The following is a 20,081-nucleotide window of genomic DNA, read 5'->3' as shown; positions in this document are numbered from 1 at the left end:
GGCAGACAAGACGCAGGCAGAAGCGACTGTAAGGCTGAATCCCCTTTCTTTCTCCATTTCAGAGGGTGACTAGAGAACTAGGAGGACACAGAGGTGGTGTATGTGTGCAGAGGGGCTGGCAGAGTTAGTCTGCTGATGAGGTCCTGAGATTCGGACTGAGGTTTGTAATCCCAAAGCCCTCCCACTTTTCATGGTGGGTGAACTGTTTCAGTATTGGGTATGTGAGGGTGCTGTTAATGAGGCCGGAAAAGAAAAAAAAATTGTGTTGTGGTGTCATAGTAGTCTGCTGTGAGAGTTGATGCCAAAGTTTCTTAAATCTTGGTGGCCAGAACCTGGGAGAAGCTGCTCTTCTAACTAAAGCAGCTTGCAGTTTTCTGATTTATGTTTTAATGAAGACCACTCTTTTGTTTTGGAGAATTCCTTCCCAATACTTGAGTGGTCTTCTTGGTTTGGCAAAAGCAAAGACTTACTTCTATAGTGGAATGGGCAGTTGGGACACAGCTGAACTGCCCTGCATAATAATGCCAATGGTAATCTCCTTTTAAGTTAACTTGCAAGTCCAGCCTGAAACGGGTAGACGCAAATGTGGAAGGGAAATTATCTTCTGTTGGTGACATGTAGAAGTTGTTGAGAAGAGTGGAGAGATGACCTTGAGGGGCCCAGAATCCTTTGGGGAGGCAATGGGCTATAGATGCTGTACTTGTAATAGCCACTTCTGAATCTTCTCAGCTTTATATTAATAATTCTCCTATTATTCCCAAACTATCTGTAACAGGCAGGTGTTAGCTAAATTTTAGGGAATTGAGGGAGGAGCCCATGTTCACACTTAGGATTTGCTTCTACCCTCTAGGACCTGCCCCCATCCCCCCAGGCCAGTGTGGTGGTAGCCACAGGTGGGTAGCTGTTTCTTCTGGGGCTCTAGTGGGTGGCTTACTGCAGAAAGAATCTAGGAAGAATGTCTATTGAGCAAATGATGAGGCTTACTGGGGAGTGCCTGTGTTGAAGTTCAAGCAAATCTAGAAGTCTGACCTTAACTGAATCACAGATTAAGGATCAAGTGCATTCAGGGATGGATTCGTGGGGCATAAAAACATTTCAGGATTCCCAGGAGTGTTGGGCCAGGGGAGTGGATTTTCCTTTAGTAAGAGGGAGGGTCCTTTTCTTTTGTTGATAATTAACCTGAAGTAGGACCTCTAGATAAGAGAGGGAGAGTAATTAGCAGCACTCCCTGCCGGCTCAGGGGGGGACTAGTAGCTACTAGTAGGCTACAGGTAGCTTTTCATCCTTAAGTTTCTGTGAAGCCTTCCTTTAGTTGTGCCCTTTCCTTAACTTCCCTAGCCGACGGTTTTCCTTTCTCTGGCTCCTACTGCACTTTCTACCCACCTTTATCACAGCAGCCAATTATCTTTTAAAAAATTTAATTGAAGTATAGTTTACTTACAGCCAATTATCTTGTAATTTGTAATCATGTTTCTGCCAGTAGACGGACTTCAAGGGCGAGGGACTGTGGCGCTGTTACAGACTGTGGTTCAAATTCCGGCTGTGCCACTAGCTAGCTTTTTGGCATTAGGCAATTACTTAACCGCTCTATGCCTGGATTTCCTTATTAAAAATGGGCACAAGGCTCCGCATCGCCTGCGGTTGCTGGGAGAAATGAAGGTGACTGCGTGTAAAATACCAGACATAAAGTATGTGAAAAGTAAAGGGCGCCTAGCAGGGTAAACGTTTGTTAATTAACCTGACTAACCTTTATTTGGTGCACTCAAACATTTACTGATCACCTACTGTGTTTCAGCGCTGGGAGCGCTCCCTCCCGGGTGGAGAACCCTCACGTGCGGCCCGAGTGCCTTGTCCCGCGGGCAGTCTCAGGACTGGCTCCGCCGAAGAGAAAACCCCGCCCACAGCCCTTGCGATCTCGTTAGCGATTGGGCCGGGACCATCCCGCAGGGATTCTGGTTGCTAGGCTCGGGAGGTGGGGACCTAGGTTGCGCCTGCGCAGGTTGAGGGCGAAGATGTTTTCCGGTCGGGCGGGAGGAGGTGACGTCAGAAGCGGTGGCAAGCGGGGGCGTCCTGTAGGCCAGGTGACGTTGTATCTGTGGGCCCTAGGACTCCGTCACAAGTCGGCGACTGAGCTTTGGCGTTGGTGGCCGAGGCGGCGAAGGCGGCAGCGGCGGCGACAGCTCTGGGGTTTGCGTCTCGGGGTGTGTCGGCCGCCGCTGCTGCTTGGGCCTGGTATGTACAAATGGCTGGTTAGGATTCTCGGCACCATTTTCCGTTTCTGTGATCGGCCGGTGCCTCCTGCCCGGGCCCTCCTCAAGAGGCGGCGCTCGAACAGGTGAGAGGAGAGGGGCCCGAGCGCCGGCCTGGCTGTTCCCCTCCCCCACCCCGGGCTCGGCCGGCATAGCGCTGATCCGGGCCTGGCAGGCAGGCCCCGCTCGGCAGAAACAGGTAGCTGGGCGGAGGCGGTAGAGGTGCGTGTCGCGGATGCCCTGGTGACGTAGTAGCTCCTCCGCGCTGTGCAGATGCGAATCCTGGTGATGGAAGGAGCTAGTGGTCGGTGATGGTTAGGATCTTTCTTGTCAGAGTCGAAGCTGGTTGCTGTCAACAAATGGGGCTGTATCATATTTTGCTGCTCTTAGGTTGAAAACTAAAAATTGAAGGAATACTGTCTTTCTGTGGCTCCTGTTTACAAGGCACACTCCCAAGTGTCATCTGTGCGCAATAAGTGCAGTTAAGTGAGACTCACAGCTTGCCCAAAGCCCTTTCGATTACACTTACTGTTCTCTTAGCACCAAGAGACAGCAGCTGTCTTGTTTTGAAACAACTGTCAAACTGTGTGTGTGTGTGTGTTTTGCTGGGGAGGGAGAGTGATTCTGTGCTTTAGAATTAGTGTATGAGAAAAAAAAAGTAGGTACTTCATTCCTTTAAAAAGATCACTAGTCTGTACTCTAAAATTCAGTTAAAATTTTTGGGAAACTAAAAGTTGTTCTCAGCATTTACCTGTTGGTTTGTCCCATTTCATAGTGTCTACCCCCTTCCCTAAGAATTAATCTAGAGAATAAAGTACCATACCAATTCTATACATAACCTCCCACCTTTTAATGATCAAGTGTTAATTTCATTTTTTTTATTAAGCCTCAAGATCATTGGAGGATGGTTTCTTGGAGCTTGAGAAAACAAGATGATTACTTAATGTATGAGTCTAAGAATTCAGATCATTGATGAATTGGCTGTGAGCTAAATTCCATCATGTGTTCCAGAGAGGGCAAGGTTTTAACGTATTCTTTCTACCTTTCTGTAGGGTTGATATAAGGATCATTTGACAACAAGTGGTAAAGTACCTAGAATGATGCTTAGGGTATATAAGGGTAGTGTTTGTATATTCTGACCCAAGGGCCTTGTGCAGAGGCTGGTGCGTGATAGGCACTTGGTACATATTTATTGAATAAGGAAATGTTAATTTCCTCTCCCCTGTCCTTTATTTTTACTGCGAATCTCTGCTGGTCAGGGAAATAGTGGCTTGTAGGTCAAACTCCTGGTCTTTACCACATGCTTTATCTAAAACAACTCTTTTAAATGTAAGCCATTTTTCAGTCCAGATGAAGATAGGAAGTCTTGTTGGGATGTTTAAAGTTATGAACTGAATGGTATTCTCCTGGGATTTATTCTGTTCATTTTTTTTGTAAATATGATCATTCATAATCATCTTTAGAAGGATGATTATACCATGAACTTTTAACATTCTTGAGGTATAGGTCCAAAAATTTCCGGAATTTCCAAATTCTTTGTTATCACTGTAATATAGTTTCCATGATAAAAATGAAGTTAAATATAACACCTTTTTCTGGCTGAGAACTATCTTTTGAGGCTTTTTGTATTGTCTACTTCCATCTGAAGTAGAAAGTGACTTTCTTTGGGGAGGGTGTCATCTTTCAAAAGGATATTATTTGTTCTTAAATCATTTCTGGAGAGAAAAGGAATAGCATGGTCCTAAGCTCTTACCTATATTCATTTACTAGTTAAGTGATTTCTGACCAGTTTCCTGTTTGTACTTTAGCCAGACTACAGATTATTATGTAATAGGGAGTTTTGAATCTCATATAGTTGAAACCATAGTGTTACATCCTCAAATGATAAAGGCCTACTATAGCATAAACGTTAGTTGGATCTCATTTTATGACAAAGTGAATGGAAGGAGGTGTGTTGCACGAATAGTAAGCTTACTTGTAGGAGTGCATATGTGTGTATATGAATATATGCATATATATCTCTTTTCTCTTTTTTCAGCACTCTGCTTTCTACAGTGGACACTGATGAAATACCAGCCAAAAGACCGAGATTAGGTATAAAATATTAATTTTAAAAGTTAGTTTTTTAAATAAGAAAAGTTTATGTGTGGACAAAATTCAAAAGATAAAAAGTACATACAGTGAAAAGTAAGTCTCTTTCCTGTCCCTCTTCTACTCAGTTATCTTCACTAGAGGTAACCAGTGTTAGCAGAGACGTAAGTATCTTTCCAGATAAATAAGCCTGTATGTTGAAAGTGCATTTCACATTTCCGAATCTTCCTATAAAGAAAAGGTGCTTTTTAAATTTGGGGGAGAAAACACTGTAAAAACTACTTCAAACTGAGTCGTCTAGTTCGGATAGCTGAGTGAACCACTGTAATCTGTTGCCTCAAATTGTTTACTTCCCTATATCTGAAGGGCTGGGCATTGCTTGTAGAAGAGAATAAAACTAGATTAGCGTAAAGGGAAAAGGCACAGTGGAATACTATAGTAATATTTTCCGCTTTCTCAAAAATGCATGTGAATTTGAATCTACCTCCAGATGAGGTAAGGAGTGGACATGTCTGTGTTAAGACTTCATTTAAATCCAATGAGTGCTTATTGAGCCTGTCTTACTGTTGAGCAATGTGTTCTGTTCCACAGGAAATACAAAAATGAGTATGACAGGGTCTCTATTTTTAAGGACCTTAAAATTGTAGGGGGTGTATGATTATATAGTGGGGGGTTTTAAGACAAGTACATAAATAATACTAATGTCTATGAGGATATGATAAGTGATATAAGAAAGGTAGTAACAAAATACTGTCCAATTTCTTCTGGTTAAGAGTCTCAGTAGGGCTTCCCTGGTGGCGCAGTGGTTGGGGGTCCGCCTGCCGATGCAGGGGACACGGGTTCGCGACCCGGTCCGGGAGGATCCCGCATGCCGCGGAGTGGCTGGGCCCGTGAGCCGTGGCCGCTGAGCCTGCGCGTCCGGAGCCTGTGCTCCTAAACGGGAGAGGCTGCAGCAGTGAGAGGCCCGCGTACCACACACACACAAAAAAAGTCTCAGTAAATATTTGATGAAGGATCTGATACGTGAAATGAGTCTTGAAGGATAGATAGGGTATCGACAGAGAGCAATAGGAAGGAAAAGCATTCTAGGCAGAGGGAACAGTATGGGAAATTGTGTAATTCAGGAAATAGCAAATAGAACTTAGTGAAAAAGTTGACCAAAGAGAGAGTTCAAAATACAGAGGGACTTTGAATGCCAGGAATTTATACTGAATTCATTAGGACAGTATTTCCCAAAGCACAGGATAGATACCAATTCAAGAAATAAATGATTTTAGGAGATACAACATTCATAGCATTAAGTATCATCTGAATTATGTTATAAACTAAAAATGTTGTATCCTTTTCAGTTATTTTACATTTCTGATTATTTTAAGCAGAAAACATGTTGATTTAATGCTAGTATGTATTTAAAACTTGTCTAATACATGCTAATTTTCCCTTTTTTAACAGGCCCAGCTAGAACTTAATATTGTTTTCATTTCTTCGTAAGGCAAATAAGGTTGCTTTACATCAACAGTAGTAATATAAAGTTACCTTTCACAAATACATTTGTTTAGCAAAAAAAAGTGAGTCAATTTTATAGAAAAATATAAATAAACAGCTGTATGTGGTTAAAAACAGAAAGCAAAAAACTTTGATGGTGGTATTAGAGAAGGTTCCTGAAATAATTCTGGTATGTTAAGGTTCTCTCCATCCATGATTTCCACGAAATGTATATTAAGATTTTCTGACTAGAAACTATAGAAGGGAACCTAAGCCAAGGGGGAAGCAGTGGGTAGCAGAGATAATACTTCCTGGTAGAGTTTGTAGAGGTCTCTAGCAGTGCTGGCCAATAGAACTCTCTGAGATGATGGCTATTGAGCACCTGAAGTGGGGCTGTGCAACTGAGGAACTGAATTTAATTTTAATTAAATTTAAACTTAGGTAACTACCTGTGGATACTGGCTCCTATATTGGACAGTATGAGTCTGTTGGCTGCTTTGGAGACAAAAAAAGGAAGAGTGAAAAGAAGAAGCAGCTTAGAATTGCAGACTCATGATCTTACAGATGAAAGGGATCTGAAGCGATCTACTTAGTCTCAGCAAAATAAGATGGTCTCATCTTCATTTTACACATGAGGTGGGCCTTCCTGCCTGCTTTTTTCTTTTAATCAATGAGCTCTTTTGACATAATTTTGGGGCATACTCAGATTTTGACAAAACTTATGGGAAAATAAATATCACAATACTTTTTGTGCGCACTTATGTTATTACGCATTTATGTTATTACGAGTACTTCCTGCCGTTTGGAGTCTGGATGCCATTCTGGATGATAAGCACCAATCCCTAAAGTTCTTTTTCTCCCATTTATAGCACAGTAGAATGTAAGTGATATCCCTCAACATTATTAGAGGGATAACCTGGAATTCTCTCCAGTTCCTAAAATGAGAAACAAGGCATTTGCAAATTTTGGTACTTCTAACTATTCTATAGTGACAGATTACTTCAAATTGGATTCTGCTTTACGCATCTAGCACATCTTTCTTGTTGTTTAAGTTATTCCCCTATCTTCCTGGAAAGTATTTTATATCTTATATGTTCTGGAGTGCTTGATGTTTAAAAGCCACCATTTCACTTTAAGGGTATTTTTCTCTAAAGCAGAATATGGTTAAGATGATGACCCTTTTATCTCAAACTAGTGCTTTAGAAAACCTTAATTAGGAAATAGAAAGGAAATTGTAGAAAACAAATCAGCAGTGTAGGAAGTGAGAAGGGGGTAGTGTGATAAAAGGAGGAAGTGGGGAAAGCATTGAAATCTACCCCTCCCCCTTATTTATTTGCTTACTTATTTTGTAATCTTTATTTTTGGTGGCAGGGAGGGGTGAGTCTGAGATCTTCCAACACATCTTCTCCAGTAGAGGCATAGCTTTGTTTCCTCCTTAGACGTTTAGGAGCCACATATCTTATACTTCACTAATTTCCATCCTGGATATAGCCAAGGTAGTAAGTAGTTGTTTAGGACAGCTATATTGTTAACCTGCCTGAGAAGTAAGGACAAACCAGTGAGTAAATGGTAATGCTTCCTAGAATTCTGCCATACCTAGTAACTATATGTTCCAGGTTGTCTAAGTTATGCCCTTATGTCTCTGGAAAAGATTTATTTTACAGTATATATTTTGGGGAACTCATTGCTTAAAAGCTGTCATTTCAGGACTTTTTTTTGTGAATCAGTATGTGATTTGCTAAAATGATGGTTTCATGCTTTTGTAACCTCCTAGATATTTTACTAAAAAAAAAACCCAAAATGCTAATGCTGGAATTACAGTTATTCAGATATGAGAAAAATTATTTTTACAGGTACCTTTTTCTCTCAATGGTTGAAGATAGGACTTCTAATAAAAATTGAGAGAGGCCTTTTCTAAGATATAATTTTTTTTTTTTTTTTTTTGCTAAAAGTTTAAGTACTCTATATATGTATATGTAATCTATATTACACTTTCTAGGTTGCTTTATTCACCAAGTGAAAAACAGTCTCTACAATGCTGCCAGCTTATTTGGATTCCCATTCCAGCTGACCACAAAGCCCATGGTGACTTCTGCTTGTAATGGAACACGGAATGTTGTCCCTTCAGGAGAGGTCAGTGGGGCTAAGGCTTCACTGGGGCTACTGGTCTTTGTACTTAATCATTAAAGTTAAATTTTAGAAATATTCTCTTTTTAGGAATTAATATGTAGAATGACTTCTTTCCGAAATGTTCATGTCTTAATTAGCCTTGATATAGAGACCAAAAAAATGAAAGATTAAGAAATTGCATATTTAAAAAATATTTATAAGGAGCCTAATTACTAATACAGTTGACCTCTGAACAATGCTTGGGTTATGGGCCCCAACTCTCCACACAGTCAAAAACTCACATAGTTGGCCTTCCAGATCCTTGGTTCTGCATATCTGAGGTTCTGCATCCGTGGATTCCCAACCAGTAATCATGTAGTACACTAGTATTTACTGTTGAAAAAAATCCACATTTAATTGGATCCACAGAGGTCAGACCCTTGTTGTTCGAGTCAACTCTACATCTGGTTTCTTGTTTAAGTATGTGTGAAGAATCTGGAATTGTTACTTTTTACATCATTTTGTGAGTCTTCACAAATTAAACCTTTGGTCTTATTGATGAAGTTTCTTCTGTGAGGTAACTAAATCATCACCAATAGAGTGATTTTTTTTTCATATTAAGACTTATTTAAATTCTAAGAGTGAATACAGAGATGATTCTTTTTGATTTTAAGGTATTTTCGAACTCTTCATCTTCTGAACTGACAGATTCCGGATCCTGGAACAACATGCTGAAACTGGGTGAGGTGGTCAAGAACATTTCTGCTTCCTTACCTCCTCCTGCCTGTGTTCTCTGAGTTTTGGGAATGTGAAAGGAAAACACTGATTTGGCTTCAGATGAGAACACAGATATATTCTCCCTACCATTCTAAAAAGCAAATAGCTTTCCTTTAGTATTGTCTTTGAATTTACTGTTATGTTTCCTGTTTGCTTTATCATTGTCTTTAATGTGACTTAGATCAGGGCTTATTTATTAAAAAGAAAAAAAAAAAGTGTTACCTGAGAGCTTACTCTGTCAGACACTGTGCTAAGTTATCAGGAATAACAAAATAATAAAACCTTTAGTAGCAAAATAACAAAACAAAATAATAGAATAATAAAACCTTTAATAACAAAATAGCAAAATAACAACATAATAAAATAACAAACTCATAAAACCCTGCCTTTGAGGGACATCATCTGATGGGGGAGCAAACTTAGGTTCCCAGTTCTCATGGTTTTGTGGATTAGGAACCTCTATATCATCCTTAGACCCCGAAATTGAATTGTAATTATTATATATACTATATAAAATGCTCTGGTGGGGAAAAATAGGAAGAAGCCAGAGTCCTGAAAATGATTGTGATCTCTGCCACACAGATAAGCTTGTAAAGTTTGAGAGGAATGGGGAAAAAGAGCTTTTAGAGAAGTTGTGGGTTCAGAAAATTGACATATAGAGAGGATGGTAGATTTATCTTGTGCCTGAAGTACCAGCACTATATTTCTGTGGGTTTGTGTAGCCTAGTCAGAGAAGCATGGGTATTCCTAGGGCAGATTTCTTATATAAAGAAATCCACAATCTCAAATCGGAAATGCTTGGAGATATGTTTGGGAATTCCACATTTTTCAGTTGTTTATTGAATATTATTTAAAAAACCCCAACAGGATTGAACATTGATTCAAGTCAGGTTTTACAAACAAATGAATGCAGGTCAGTTCATGTTTTGCTGCTACTGACTTAAGAAAAAACTTTGAGCTTTAGACCTCTTTGCATTTTGGAGTCCTCAGGGACTCCAAACCCCTGTAGTAGCTCCAGCAGATAATGTGGCTGACGAAAATTTTGTTACCCTTTTTTGAGGTATAGTAACCATCTCACAGGTATTAGAAGCTTCCAGGGAAATGTAGTAACAAAGCAGATTTTCATTTAAAAATACTTCTGTTTTCTTGAGAAGAAGAAACAATTTGAAAAATTTACTCAATTTGATTAGATTACAGAGTTTATAATCATTGAGTTCTTCATGCCTTTTGTTGGCCCCAGCAAGCAAAACTAGTAAAGCTTTTCTATGAATTGTTACTACTTACCTGAGAGCAAAGACAGACTAAGCTTTTCCTTTAACTTTTACAAAATGTGTGCTAGAAAGTAATAGAATTTGAAAAAATAAGATATTTAATTCTACAGTATAGACTGCTCACAGATTTTCTTTTTTTTTAATTTAATTTATTTGTGGCTGTGTTGGGTCTTTGTTGCTGCAAGCAGGCTTTCTCTAGTTGCAGCGAGTGGGGGCTATTCTTTGTTGTGCTGTGTGGGCTTCTCATTTCGGTGGCTGTTCTTGTTGCAGAGCATGGGCTCTGGGTGCGTGGGCTTCAGTAGTTGTGGCATGAGGCCTCAGTAGTTGTGGCTCACGGGCTCTAGAGCGTAGGCTCTGTAGTTGTGGCACACGGGCTTAGCTGCTCCACAGCATGTGGGATCTTCCCGGACCAGGGCTCCAACCTGTGTCCCCTGCATTGGGAGATGGATTCTTAACCACGGTGCCACCAGGGAAGTCCAGATTTTCTTTTCTAATGCAGACTGTTCACAGGTTTTTTTGTGTGTGTTTTCTGTTTTTCTTTTACAATTACAAATGGTTTTCAAAAATAGGTAATAAATCTCCTAATGGAATAAGTGACTATCCAAAGATCAGAGTGACAGTAACTCGAGATCAGCCACGCAGAGTCCTGCCTTCCTTTGGGTAAGTGTTAAGTTCTGCCTTTCTGTAAATGGAAACTTAGTAATTTTTAGGTCCTCACTCTTGCTAGGCATTCTCACTTTTATTCTGTTATGTAATCTTGTTAAGTAACTACTCTGAGGTTAGTAACTTGCCAAATATCATACAGCTGGTGAGAGACGTACTCAAGTGTGTGTTACTTTCTCTATATATCATATGATATATAGAAATGCCTATATATCATATGCCTATATAATCTGATTTTGAAAACCTTTAATTTTTAAAATTATTTTTAATTTTTATTTTTTTGGCCTCACCATGTGGCTTGTGGGATCTTAGTTCCCCGACCAGGGGTTGAACCCAGGCCCTCAACAGTGAAAGCACTGGACTGCCAGGGAATGCCCTTTAAAACCTTTTAAAAAAGAATTGTCACTCACTTCTAAACTTTTTTTTGAAGTATAATATGCATTCAGAACAGTGCAGAAATCATGTATACAATGAACTGTTATTATTTTATTAGTAATTTTCTTCTCTCTGTGTTCTCGCTTTCTGGAACTTCTGTTGCTTGGATATTGGACCCTATGGATTGATCTAATTTAATTTTTGTATATATTCTCTTTTGTTTTTGTCCTTACCCTTTTTTTAAAAAAATCTACCACTGAGATAAACATATGTATACTTTTGTGGGTTTTTTTGGCTTCATAGTTTTTAAGTTGTAAGCATCCTCCCACTTCCTATTCCCCGTGGCTTTTTCTTTCTCCAACCATCTTTCTCCAACCATTCTTATTATAGAGATACAATATCTTTTCTTATCTCTCTAAAGCTGTTAATTATTTTAAAATTTCTTCTCCTCCTTGCTTTGTCTGCTTCCTTTGAGTTACTCCTCCCCCTTTGGTTTATTTTGGTTTTATCTTTCTTATGAGTTCTTATTCAAATACCTGGTAATCCTTGGCTGTCCACTCATGTTTGAAAATGAGACACTAACTATAAAAAGTAAGGCTCCCTGGAGGTGGCTAAATGGCTGATTGTAGGATTAGGAGAGATAAAGTAAAAAATGATTGTGGAACGTCCTGTGCCAGCAATTAAAGGAGCCCTAAAAACCTGGGGACATTATCAACATGACACAGGAGGAAACTTGAAGGGGCTTTCATTGGCCAGTTGGGGACAATTTAAGCATCAGATGAATAAAGACAAGAATACACATGTTAATAAATAAATACATAGTGTGGGAGGAAAAGGTCTTTATAGTAGAATGCCAGCTAGTAAGTGTAGTAGGAATGATGGAATTAGAAAATCACCATCTTTTAACTGTCTCAGTAATAACTGATATATACAGGAATTGTCAGTTGAGCTAAAACTAGTAAGTAAAAGTTTGATGAAGTATGGAATATTTACATAAACTCAGAATTTTTCCCCACAAATGACTTACTAGTTATAAAGGGAAAAATAGTAACTTCAGAGTGGAGAAACCTGCCTGACACCACCTTAACCAAAGGATCAAAGTTTAAATCACCCACAGTGGGCAAACTCACATCCTGGCCTCCAGATACATTGCACTGAACAGGACATCATCACCTAATGTAGTATTCCTGAAAAGATCAATAATCTGAATGTAATTATGAGAAAACTGGTTAAGCTGAAACTAAGGTAATTCTACAATCAGGCTTATACTCTTCATTTTACTCTTCATTCATACTCCTCTTTAACCTGTGATTATTTAGAAGGGTAGAATTATATTGTTTAATTTCCAGATACTTGGGGCTTTCCAGATATCTTTCTGTTACTGATTTCTAGTTTAATTTCATTATGGTCAGAGAATATACTTAGTACGATTTCAGTCCTTTTAAATTTGTTAATATTTGTTTATGTCCTAGAATATATTCAGTCTGGATATTCCATGTTCATTGAAAAGAATGTGTATTCTGCTATTGTTGGGTGGAGTGTTCTGTAAATGTCAGTTATTAATAGTTTGCTGATAATGTTTTACAGATCTTATTGATTTTCTGTCTACTTTTTTATTGATTGATGAGTATAGAGTGTTGATGTTTCCTACTGTAATTGTGGACTTGACTATTTCTCTCATCCAGTTATGTCAGTTTTTGCTTCATGTACAGTATTTTGAAACTCTGTAGGTGAATACATTTGACCTAGATTCACCAGTTGTTATCATTTTTTCAGTTTGCTTTATCATTCTCTGTTATATGTACATAATATTTTTTTCTGAATCATTTGAGAGTAAGTCTTAGACTCATGCCCCTTTAATCATAAGTACTTGAGTGTGTTTATTTCTCAGAATGAGGACATTAACTTACATAATCACAGATTACCAAAATCAGAAAATTTAACATTGATATAGTACTATTATATAATCTTATTTAAATTTCTCTATTATAGAGATTCTTTTTTTCTGGCCCACAATTCAGGGCAGGATCATGTATTACATTTAATTTTCATGTCTCTTTGATCTCCTTTAATCTGGAACAACGCCTCAGCCTCTCTTTGTCTGTAATAGCATGAATATTTTTAAAGAGTACAAAGCATTGCTTTTGTAGAATCCCTTAATTTTGTCTGACATTTACTCATGATTTAATTTAGATTATGCAAATTTTTTGGTAAAAATACTACATATGTGATGTGTCCTTTCTTAAACCTCACATCAAGAGAGGTATGATGTCAGTTTGTTCCATTATCGGTAATGGCAAGAGAGGCAGGCTCTATCAACCAGCAACAGTGACTAGGTGAGGGCTTCATGGCTTCGCATTCTTTAGCATTTATTAATTTAGTATTCATTAATTTAGTATTCAGCAGATACTGATTGAGTGCCTTTTGGCTTAGATCATGTACCAGGATATGGTGGTGGAAGGATGAAATCTCTGTTTTCATGGACTTTAAAGTTTAGTGTGGGATGCAGTCCCACAGTGGCACCAATAATTAATCAGTCACACCAATAGTTAATTTCATTGGTGCCAAATGACTAAAGGAAAAGTGTAGTACCAGAGGAGGGTATGTTGTGTAATAGCGAGCTAAGCCAGAGTTGGAGTTGGAAAATTGGGCATGAGGAAAAAGGCAAAGGCTTTCATGTGGAAGCCCTGGTGACTGGGAATAGACATTCCATAGCAGAATTCTGGGGTGCCCTCTGCTCTAGAGATCTAATTTTTGTGAATGGTGGTTGTCTGATTTGCCAGGAGCAAGCTTAACCTGAGACAGCTTAATCACAGGATTGTCTGGAGCTTAAATTCCAGCAATTTAAGCCATTTGGGAATAACTTTTTCTTTTTTTCTTCCTCTCAGTTTTACTTTGAGCTCAGAAGCCTATAACAGAAGACCAGGTGGCCGTCGCCATAGCAAAGGCAATCTGGAGAGTTCCTTAACGTGGAAGCCTCAGGAACAGGTTGTAACAGAGATGATTTCTGAAGAGGGTGGCAAGGGTCTGAGGCGTCCCCGTTGTACTGTGGAGGAGGTAAGCCCTTTTAGCCTGATCTCTTTTAAAAGCAATTTTAGGAATTTGGGTGGGGTGGGGATAAATAGTATATGTTCTGTGGTACAAAATACAAAAGGTATAAATGGGTGTACAGGGACTGTAAATTTCCCAGTCTCCCTTCTATATCTGGCCCCTATTTGACTCCAATGTTTATATGTATTCTTCTGTATATATGTAGTCAATTTTCAGGTAAAGGAAAGAAAAAGGAATCATATTAGGAAAAGGTACAATTATAGATTCTTTCTTTTTGGGTGCCTGAATTATTCTAACTTGTTTCTTGTATAAGCTGTAATAACTGTGACTAAGTAAGGGAAGTAAATGGTGTACATGTCTGCTTTTCCCTTCCATTTTTAGGGCACCTAGCATGATGTCTTCATCAACAATCTTCCCTTCCCTCTTGAAGTCTTCACTTATTCCAGGAGAATTTAGAACTATTCCTGTCTTTGGCATTTCCCCCGGACCATCACCTGTTGCAATTTGCTAGATGGTTTTCTGAGCCACTTGGCTTAGTTCATCAAAGAAATGTTTATTTGGGTCCCAGGTGCTGTGCCAGTTTTCAGCAATTCAGAATTGAATAAAATATGGTCCCTGTTCTCTAGGAGCTTATACATTAATTGTTGTAATCAGCAAGCATGTAGGCAGAGAAAGGAATGGACTGCAGCCCTGGAGGGGATTTTAAGGAGAGGTATTAAAGTAGGCTTCAGTACCTCCTAGATAAGAAATAAGGGATGGGACTGAGCAGATATGTATGGGGTATACACAGGCCATATTCTAGAAACATTAGAAGGTAGTATTAGCAAGGACATACTTACTGGTTAAGTGTGATATAAGGTTAGATGGAAGAGCCTGAGTCCCAGATTTCAATCTTGGATAAATATGTGTCACTGACCAGGATACCCTATGTGTTTCGGGGAAGGTGATGACTTCAGTTATGGACATTGTTTAAAGTGCCTGTGAAACACGCAAGAAGACCTGTCCCGTAGACTTTTGGATATATGGGAGTTTTGAGAAGAAGGCAAAGTTAGGGACACATTGCTGAATCTTCTGCATATTGGTGTTAGATAAATCAAGGGAGCTGAAGAGATTATTCAGGGAGAGTATGTAGTGTGAGAAGAGATAATGGGCAGAACCATCGACATTTACAGGGAGGCAGAAGAAATAATCTTCAGTGGAGACTGAGAAGATAAGAAGAAATTAGGAGAGGGGCTTCCCTGGTGGTCCAGTAGTAAAGAATCCGCCTTCCAATGCAGGGGATGCAGGTTCAATCCCTGGTTGGGGAACTAAGAACCCACATCCTGCGGGGCAACTAAACCCATGCACCACAACTACTGAGCTTGTGCGCCTCAATGGGAGCACCTGTGTGCTATAGACAACAGAGCCCACACGCCAGGGCTAGAGAGAAGCTTGCGTGCCGCAACAAAAGATCCCACGTGCCTCATCAAAGATCCCGCGTGCCACAACTAAGACCCGACACAGCTAAAAAAATAAAGAAAATAAATAAATATTAAAAAAAAAAAAAAGAAATCAGGAGAGTGTATTGTCCAGGAAGGCAAGGCGAGGTTAGCAGGGTGAGATGCTGGAGAGAGAGGTCAATTGACAGAAGAGCTGAAAATGTGTCCGTTGGATCTGGCCATAGAGGGTCGTTAGTGACTTTGGTGAGACCAGTTCTGTTTCGGAAGCTGAATGTTCTGAATATGCAAGTGGATTATTTCTGCTGAGTTTTTTGTGGTTTACCCAGTTTCACTGTCAAAAACTCAGATGCTATCAAGGTCTAGCAGATAATGTAAATGAGTGAAATGGGCTGGAGTGAATAGGTGACCAAAGGGAATAAACAGTCTTACATAGCTCCAGATTGTTGATACAGTGTTTCAAAAGAGACCAGATGTTACTGGATTTTTCTTTTTAATTTATAAAGTTGGTAATTAAAGGAATTAAAAGAACACTAAAATACAAAAACACTGTGCTGGCGTATGAAACACATCTATGAGCTGCATTTGACCTCTTAGTCTTTGTTTATGATTTAATTATAGGTTTGATGTGCTGGTAGTTATCTAAATGCTTTCTTTTATTTAGGGTGTTCAAAAAGAGGAGAGAGAGAAATACCGAAGGTTATTGGAGCGACTTAAAGAAGGTGGTCATGGAAATACTGTTCCTCCTGTTACTTCAACTCATCATAGGTAAAGATGCGTTACCAAGATAAATGCTTTGCCAGACATCTTTTTCCTTATTTTTGGAGAAGGGATTGGTGGGAAGGGCTTTGTTGAAAAAAGAGATTAATATTGAGAGAGTGAGCCCTGTAATTTGTCTGTACTGATGGGTTATATAGAACAGTGGTTTTACAAAATAGAATTTTCTGTTAACTTTTATTCAAGTGAACTCTTACATAAAACTCTGACACAGAAAAGTGGATTCACTGGTTGAAGTCAGGTTCCCAGGGAGCAGAGAGTTTTTTCAACCTCCGCAACACAAGTTTCTCATGACCTCTGTCTTCCTCTCTTTTTCCCCCTCATCTCCCCCGCTCTTCCCTCCCTTCATCTCCTCCCACCCAGCCCCCACCCCCACCCCTGCCATGTACACATAGTCTCTGAGGCATCCTAGTGGATGCATCTTAGCACAGTCGGAAATCTTCCACTCTAGAGACAAGATTAAACTCATCCCAGGTCATAAGAAGTTTTCCTTACAAGACTGCTTGTTAATTAACTGTGCTGAGTTGACCAAACAGATGAGAATGGCAGAAGGAATGGATGTCTGGGCTTTTATTTCCCTGTAAACAAGGGGACAAAAAATATGTGAGCTCAGGTTTGAGGTCTACTTGATAATTCTAACAAGCAGTGTGAGAATACACAGAGGGGAGTCCCAGAAATTATGTAACAGTAAGTTGAAGGTGAAGAAGTCACGAGACTGTCTAGCTTGTTGAATGCAGAAATACCAAGAATTTTAACTTTGGGAATTTTCACTTTGGTTGTGAACTTTAAAAAGAAATTCAGGGACTTCCCTGGTGGCATAGTGGTTAAGAATCTGCCTGCCAATGCAGGGGACATGGGTTCAAGCCCTGGTCCGGGAAGATCCCACATGCCGCGCAGCAACTAAGCCCGTGCGCCACAACTACTGAGCCTGTGCTCTAGACTCCGTGAGCCACAACTACTGAGTCCTTGTGCCACAACTACTGAAGCCTGCGTGCCTAGAGCCTGTGCTCCGCAACAAGAGAAGCAACAAGAGAAGCCACCGCAATGAAAAGCCTGCGCACCGCATTGAAGAGTAGCCCCTGCTCACTGCAACTAGAGAAAGCCCACGCCCAGCAACGAAAACCAAACACAGCCAAAAAATAGATAAAGAAATTTATTTAAAAAGAAATTCAGCTTAGTCAATCAGAATGTTCATATTTTTTTCCATTTTGACTAGCCACTGTTGGAAGCAGCAGTATACTTCATGAACTATTGGTTTTGTCATGTCAGCAAAATCCTCAAACTATTTTGCTTATTATGTTTTTTTGGTTGTTGTCCTTTTTCTTCTTATGTTCTTTTAATGTGTTGTTTTGGGATCCATTTCAGTATATCGTTTAAAATTTTTCATCTTTTAACTTGGGTGTTATCATGCTGAGATTTTTCAGTCAAGGTGGTGCTGGGGATTGAGAACATCCACTTTTATAATGGAGGTTAGGTAACTTGGCTGGAATATTAGAATCAGGATTAGACTCCTTTTATCCTAGTCCCAGATGATGCTATGTTGCATCCTTTCTCTTGTAATTTGACGTTTCTGGGTTATCAATAACTCCTGTTTGGAGAAGCTTACCAGAGAGAGATAATGAATACTTATAATAGATTTTCCTTTTGTATCTGATCTTCTTCACTTTTTGTGTTCCTAAGTTCTCAAAGAAGTCAGATGGACACATTAAAGACCAAAGGCTGGGGGCAAGAGCAAAGTCATGGAGTCAAAACAACTCAGTTTGTTCCAAAACAATGTGAGTTCCCAGATTTAGCTCTATCTTAATAGTCTTAATATATTGAACTTAGTTCAAGTGCATATAAAATTGAAAAATGACATACTAGTAAAAGATGGTGTACCAAACTTTAAAACATTATCAGACCCCAGGGCATTGATGGGGTACTACCAGTACCAGTAGTTTATTAAAAATGCTATTTCAAAATAAAGCCAATTTATAAAATACCTCTTGATCATTATTCCTAGCTTCTATATCGTAGTGTATATTTTGTGAGCCTAAAATTAATTTCTTTGTATTCCTTATATTAATTTCCTTGTATTTCTCCACTTGCTGTTCACTAAATGACACTAAATGATAGCTTACCAGATGAGCAGTTATTAGTCAGTTTACACTAAAGATAATACTTAAAGGAGAAAGAGATTTATGTGTTTTTAAGCAACTTAATTTGTATGGAGGCTAATGTCTTTGGAACCCATTTTAGCATTTCAATGTAAATTAATATCTTGATACTTTGGAAACCGTAAATTGAAATTCCAGCTATATGATTGATTAATAAAGGAAACGCTTTTTTTTCTTTTTTTTTTTTATCATCCTCACAGATAGAGTTGTTGAAACAAGGGGACCTCTGTGTTCAGTGAGAAGTGAAAAGAGGTACATGGTTCAGTTTATTCTAAGTTTTCTTTGACATATTATTTTCTTTTTTTTTTTTAACATCTTTATTGGGGTATAATTGCTTTACAATGGTGTGTTAGTTTCTGCTTTATAACAAAAGTGAATCAGTTATACATATACATATGTTCCCATATCTCTTCCCTCTTGCATCTCCCTCCCTCCCACCCTCCCTATCCCACCCCTCCAGGCGGTCACAAAGCACCGAGCTGATCTCTGTGTGCTATGCGGCTGCTTCCCACTAGCTATCTACCTTATGTTTGTTAGTGTATATATGTCCATGCCTCTCTCTCGCTTTGTCACAGCTCACCCTTCCCCCTCCCCATATCCTCAAGTCCGTTCTCTAGTAGGTCTGTGTCTTTATTCCTGTCTTACCCCTAGGTTCTTCATGACATTTTTTTTTTCTTAAATTCCATATATATGTGTTAGCATATGGTATTTGTCTTTCTCTTTCTGACTTACTTCACTCTGTGTGACAGACTCTAGGTCTATCCACCTCATTACAAATAGCTCAATTTCGTTTCTTTTTATAGCTGAGTAATATTCCATTGTATATATGTGCCACATCTTTATCCATTCATCTGATGATGGACACTTAGGTTGTTTCCATCTCTGGGCTATTGTAAATAGAGCTGCAATGAACATTTTGGTACATGACTCTTTTTGAATTATGGTTTTCTCAGGGTATATGCCCAGTAGTGGGATTGCTGGGTCATATGGTAGTTCTATTTGTAGTTTTTTAAGGAACCTCCATACTGTTCTCCATAGTGGCTGTACCAATTCACATTCCCACCAGCAGTGCAAGAGGGTTCCCTTTTCTCCACACCCTCTCCAGCATTTATTGTTTCTAGATTTTTTGATGATGGCCATCCTGATTGGTGTGAGATGATATCTCATTGTAGTTTTGATTTGCATTTCTCTAATGATTAATGATGTTGAGCATTCTTTCATGTGTTTGTTGGCAGTCTGTATATCTTCTTTGGAGAAATGTCTATTTAGGTCTTCTGCCCATTTTTGGATTGGGTTGTTTGTTTTTTTGTTATTGAGCTGCATGAGCTGCTTGTAAATTTTGGAAATTAATCCTTTGTCAGTTGCTTCATTTGCAAATATTTTCTCCCATTCTGAGGATTGTCTTTTGGTCTTGTTTATGGTTTCCTTTGTTGTGCAAAAGCTTTGAAGTTTCATTAGGTCCCATTTGTTTATTTTTGTTTTTATTTCCATTTCTCTAGGAGGTGGGTCAAAAAGGACCTTGCTGTGATTTATGTCATAGAGTGTTCTGCCTATGTTTTCCTCTAAGAGTTTGATAGTTTCTGGCCTTACATTTAGGTCTTTAATCCATTTTGAGCTTATTTTTGTGTATTGTGTTGGGAG

At 39.1% G+C, this 20,081-nt stretch overlaps 1 protein-coding gene across 6 annotated transcripts in view; it reads left to right on the top strand.

Moving 5' to 3' along the window:
• Positions 1-1,997: 1,997 nt before the first annotated feature.
• Positions 1,998-20,081, top strand: part of SENP2 (SUMO specific peptidase 2) — a 63,991-nt gene continuing 45,907 nt past the window's right edge. For 5 of the 6 annotated variants that reach the window (XR_016393039.1, XR_016393040.1, XM_089910736.1 and 2 more), the window contains exons 1-9: positions 1,998-2,335; positions 4,288-4,343; positions 7,825-7,958; positions 8,609-8,675; positions 10,552-10,642; positions 13,909-14,077; positions 16,172-16,275; positions 17,965-18,059; positions 18,641-18,692. Coding sequence is in view for 4 of the 6 variants with exons in the window: in XM_089910736.1 (XP_089766862.1) it covers positions 2,013-2,335; positions 4,288-4,343; positions 7,825-7,958; positions 8,609-8,675; positions 10,552-10,642; positions 13,909-14,077; positions 16,172-16,275; positions 17,965-18,059; positions 18,641-18,692 (1,091 nt within the window). In the remaining 2 variants the exon portion in view is untranslated. The remainder of the gene's footprint in view (positions 2,336-4,287; positions 4,344-7,824; positions 7,959-8,608; positions 8,676-10,551; positions 10,643-13,908; positions 14,078-16,171; positions 16,276-17,964; positions 18,060-18,640; positions 18,693-20,081) is intronic. The other variant, XM_089910734.1, reaches the window with a different exon arrangement.

Source organism: Delphinapterus leucas, chromosome 4, assembly GCF_059928025.1.
Source record: "Delphinapterus leucas isolate spDelLeu-1000000601 "Yukka" chromosome 4, BTC_Dleu_Yukka2, whole genome shotgun sequence".
In the NCBI taxonomy this organism is placed as follows: Eukaryota; Metazoa; Chordata; class Mammalia; order Artiodactyla; family Monodontidae; genus Delphinapterus; species Delphinapterus leucas.
This window is presented reverse-complemented; position numbering and strand designations above follow the sequence as displayed.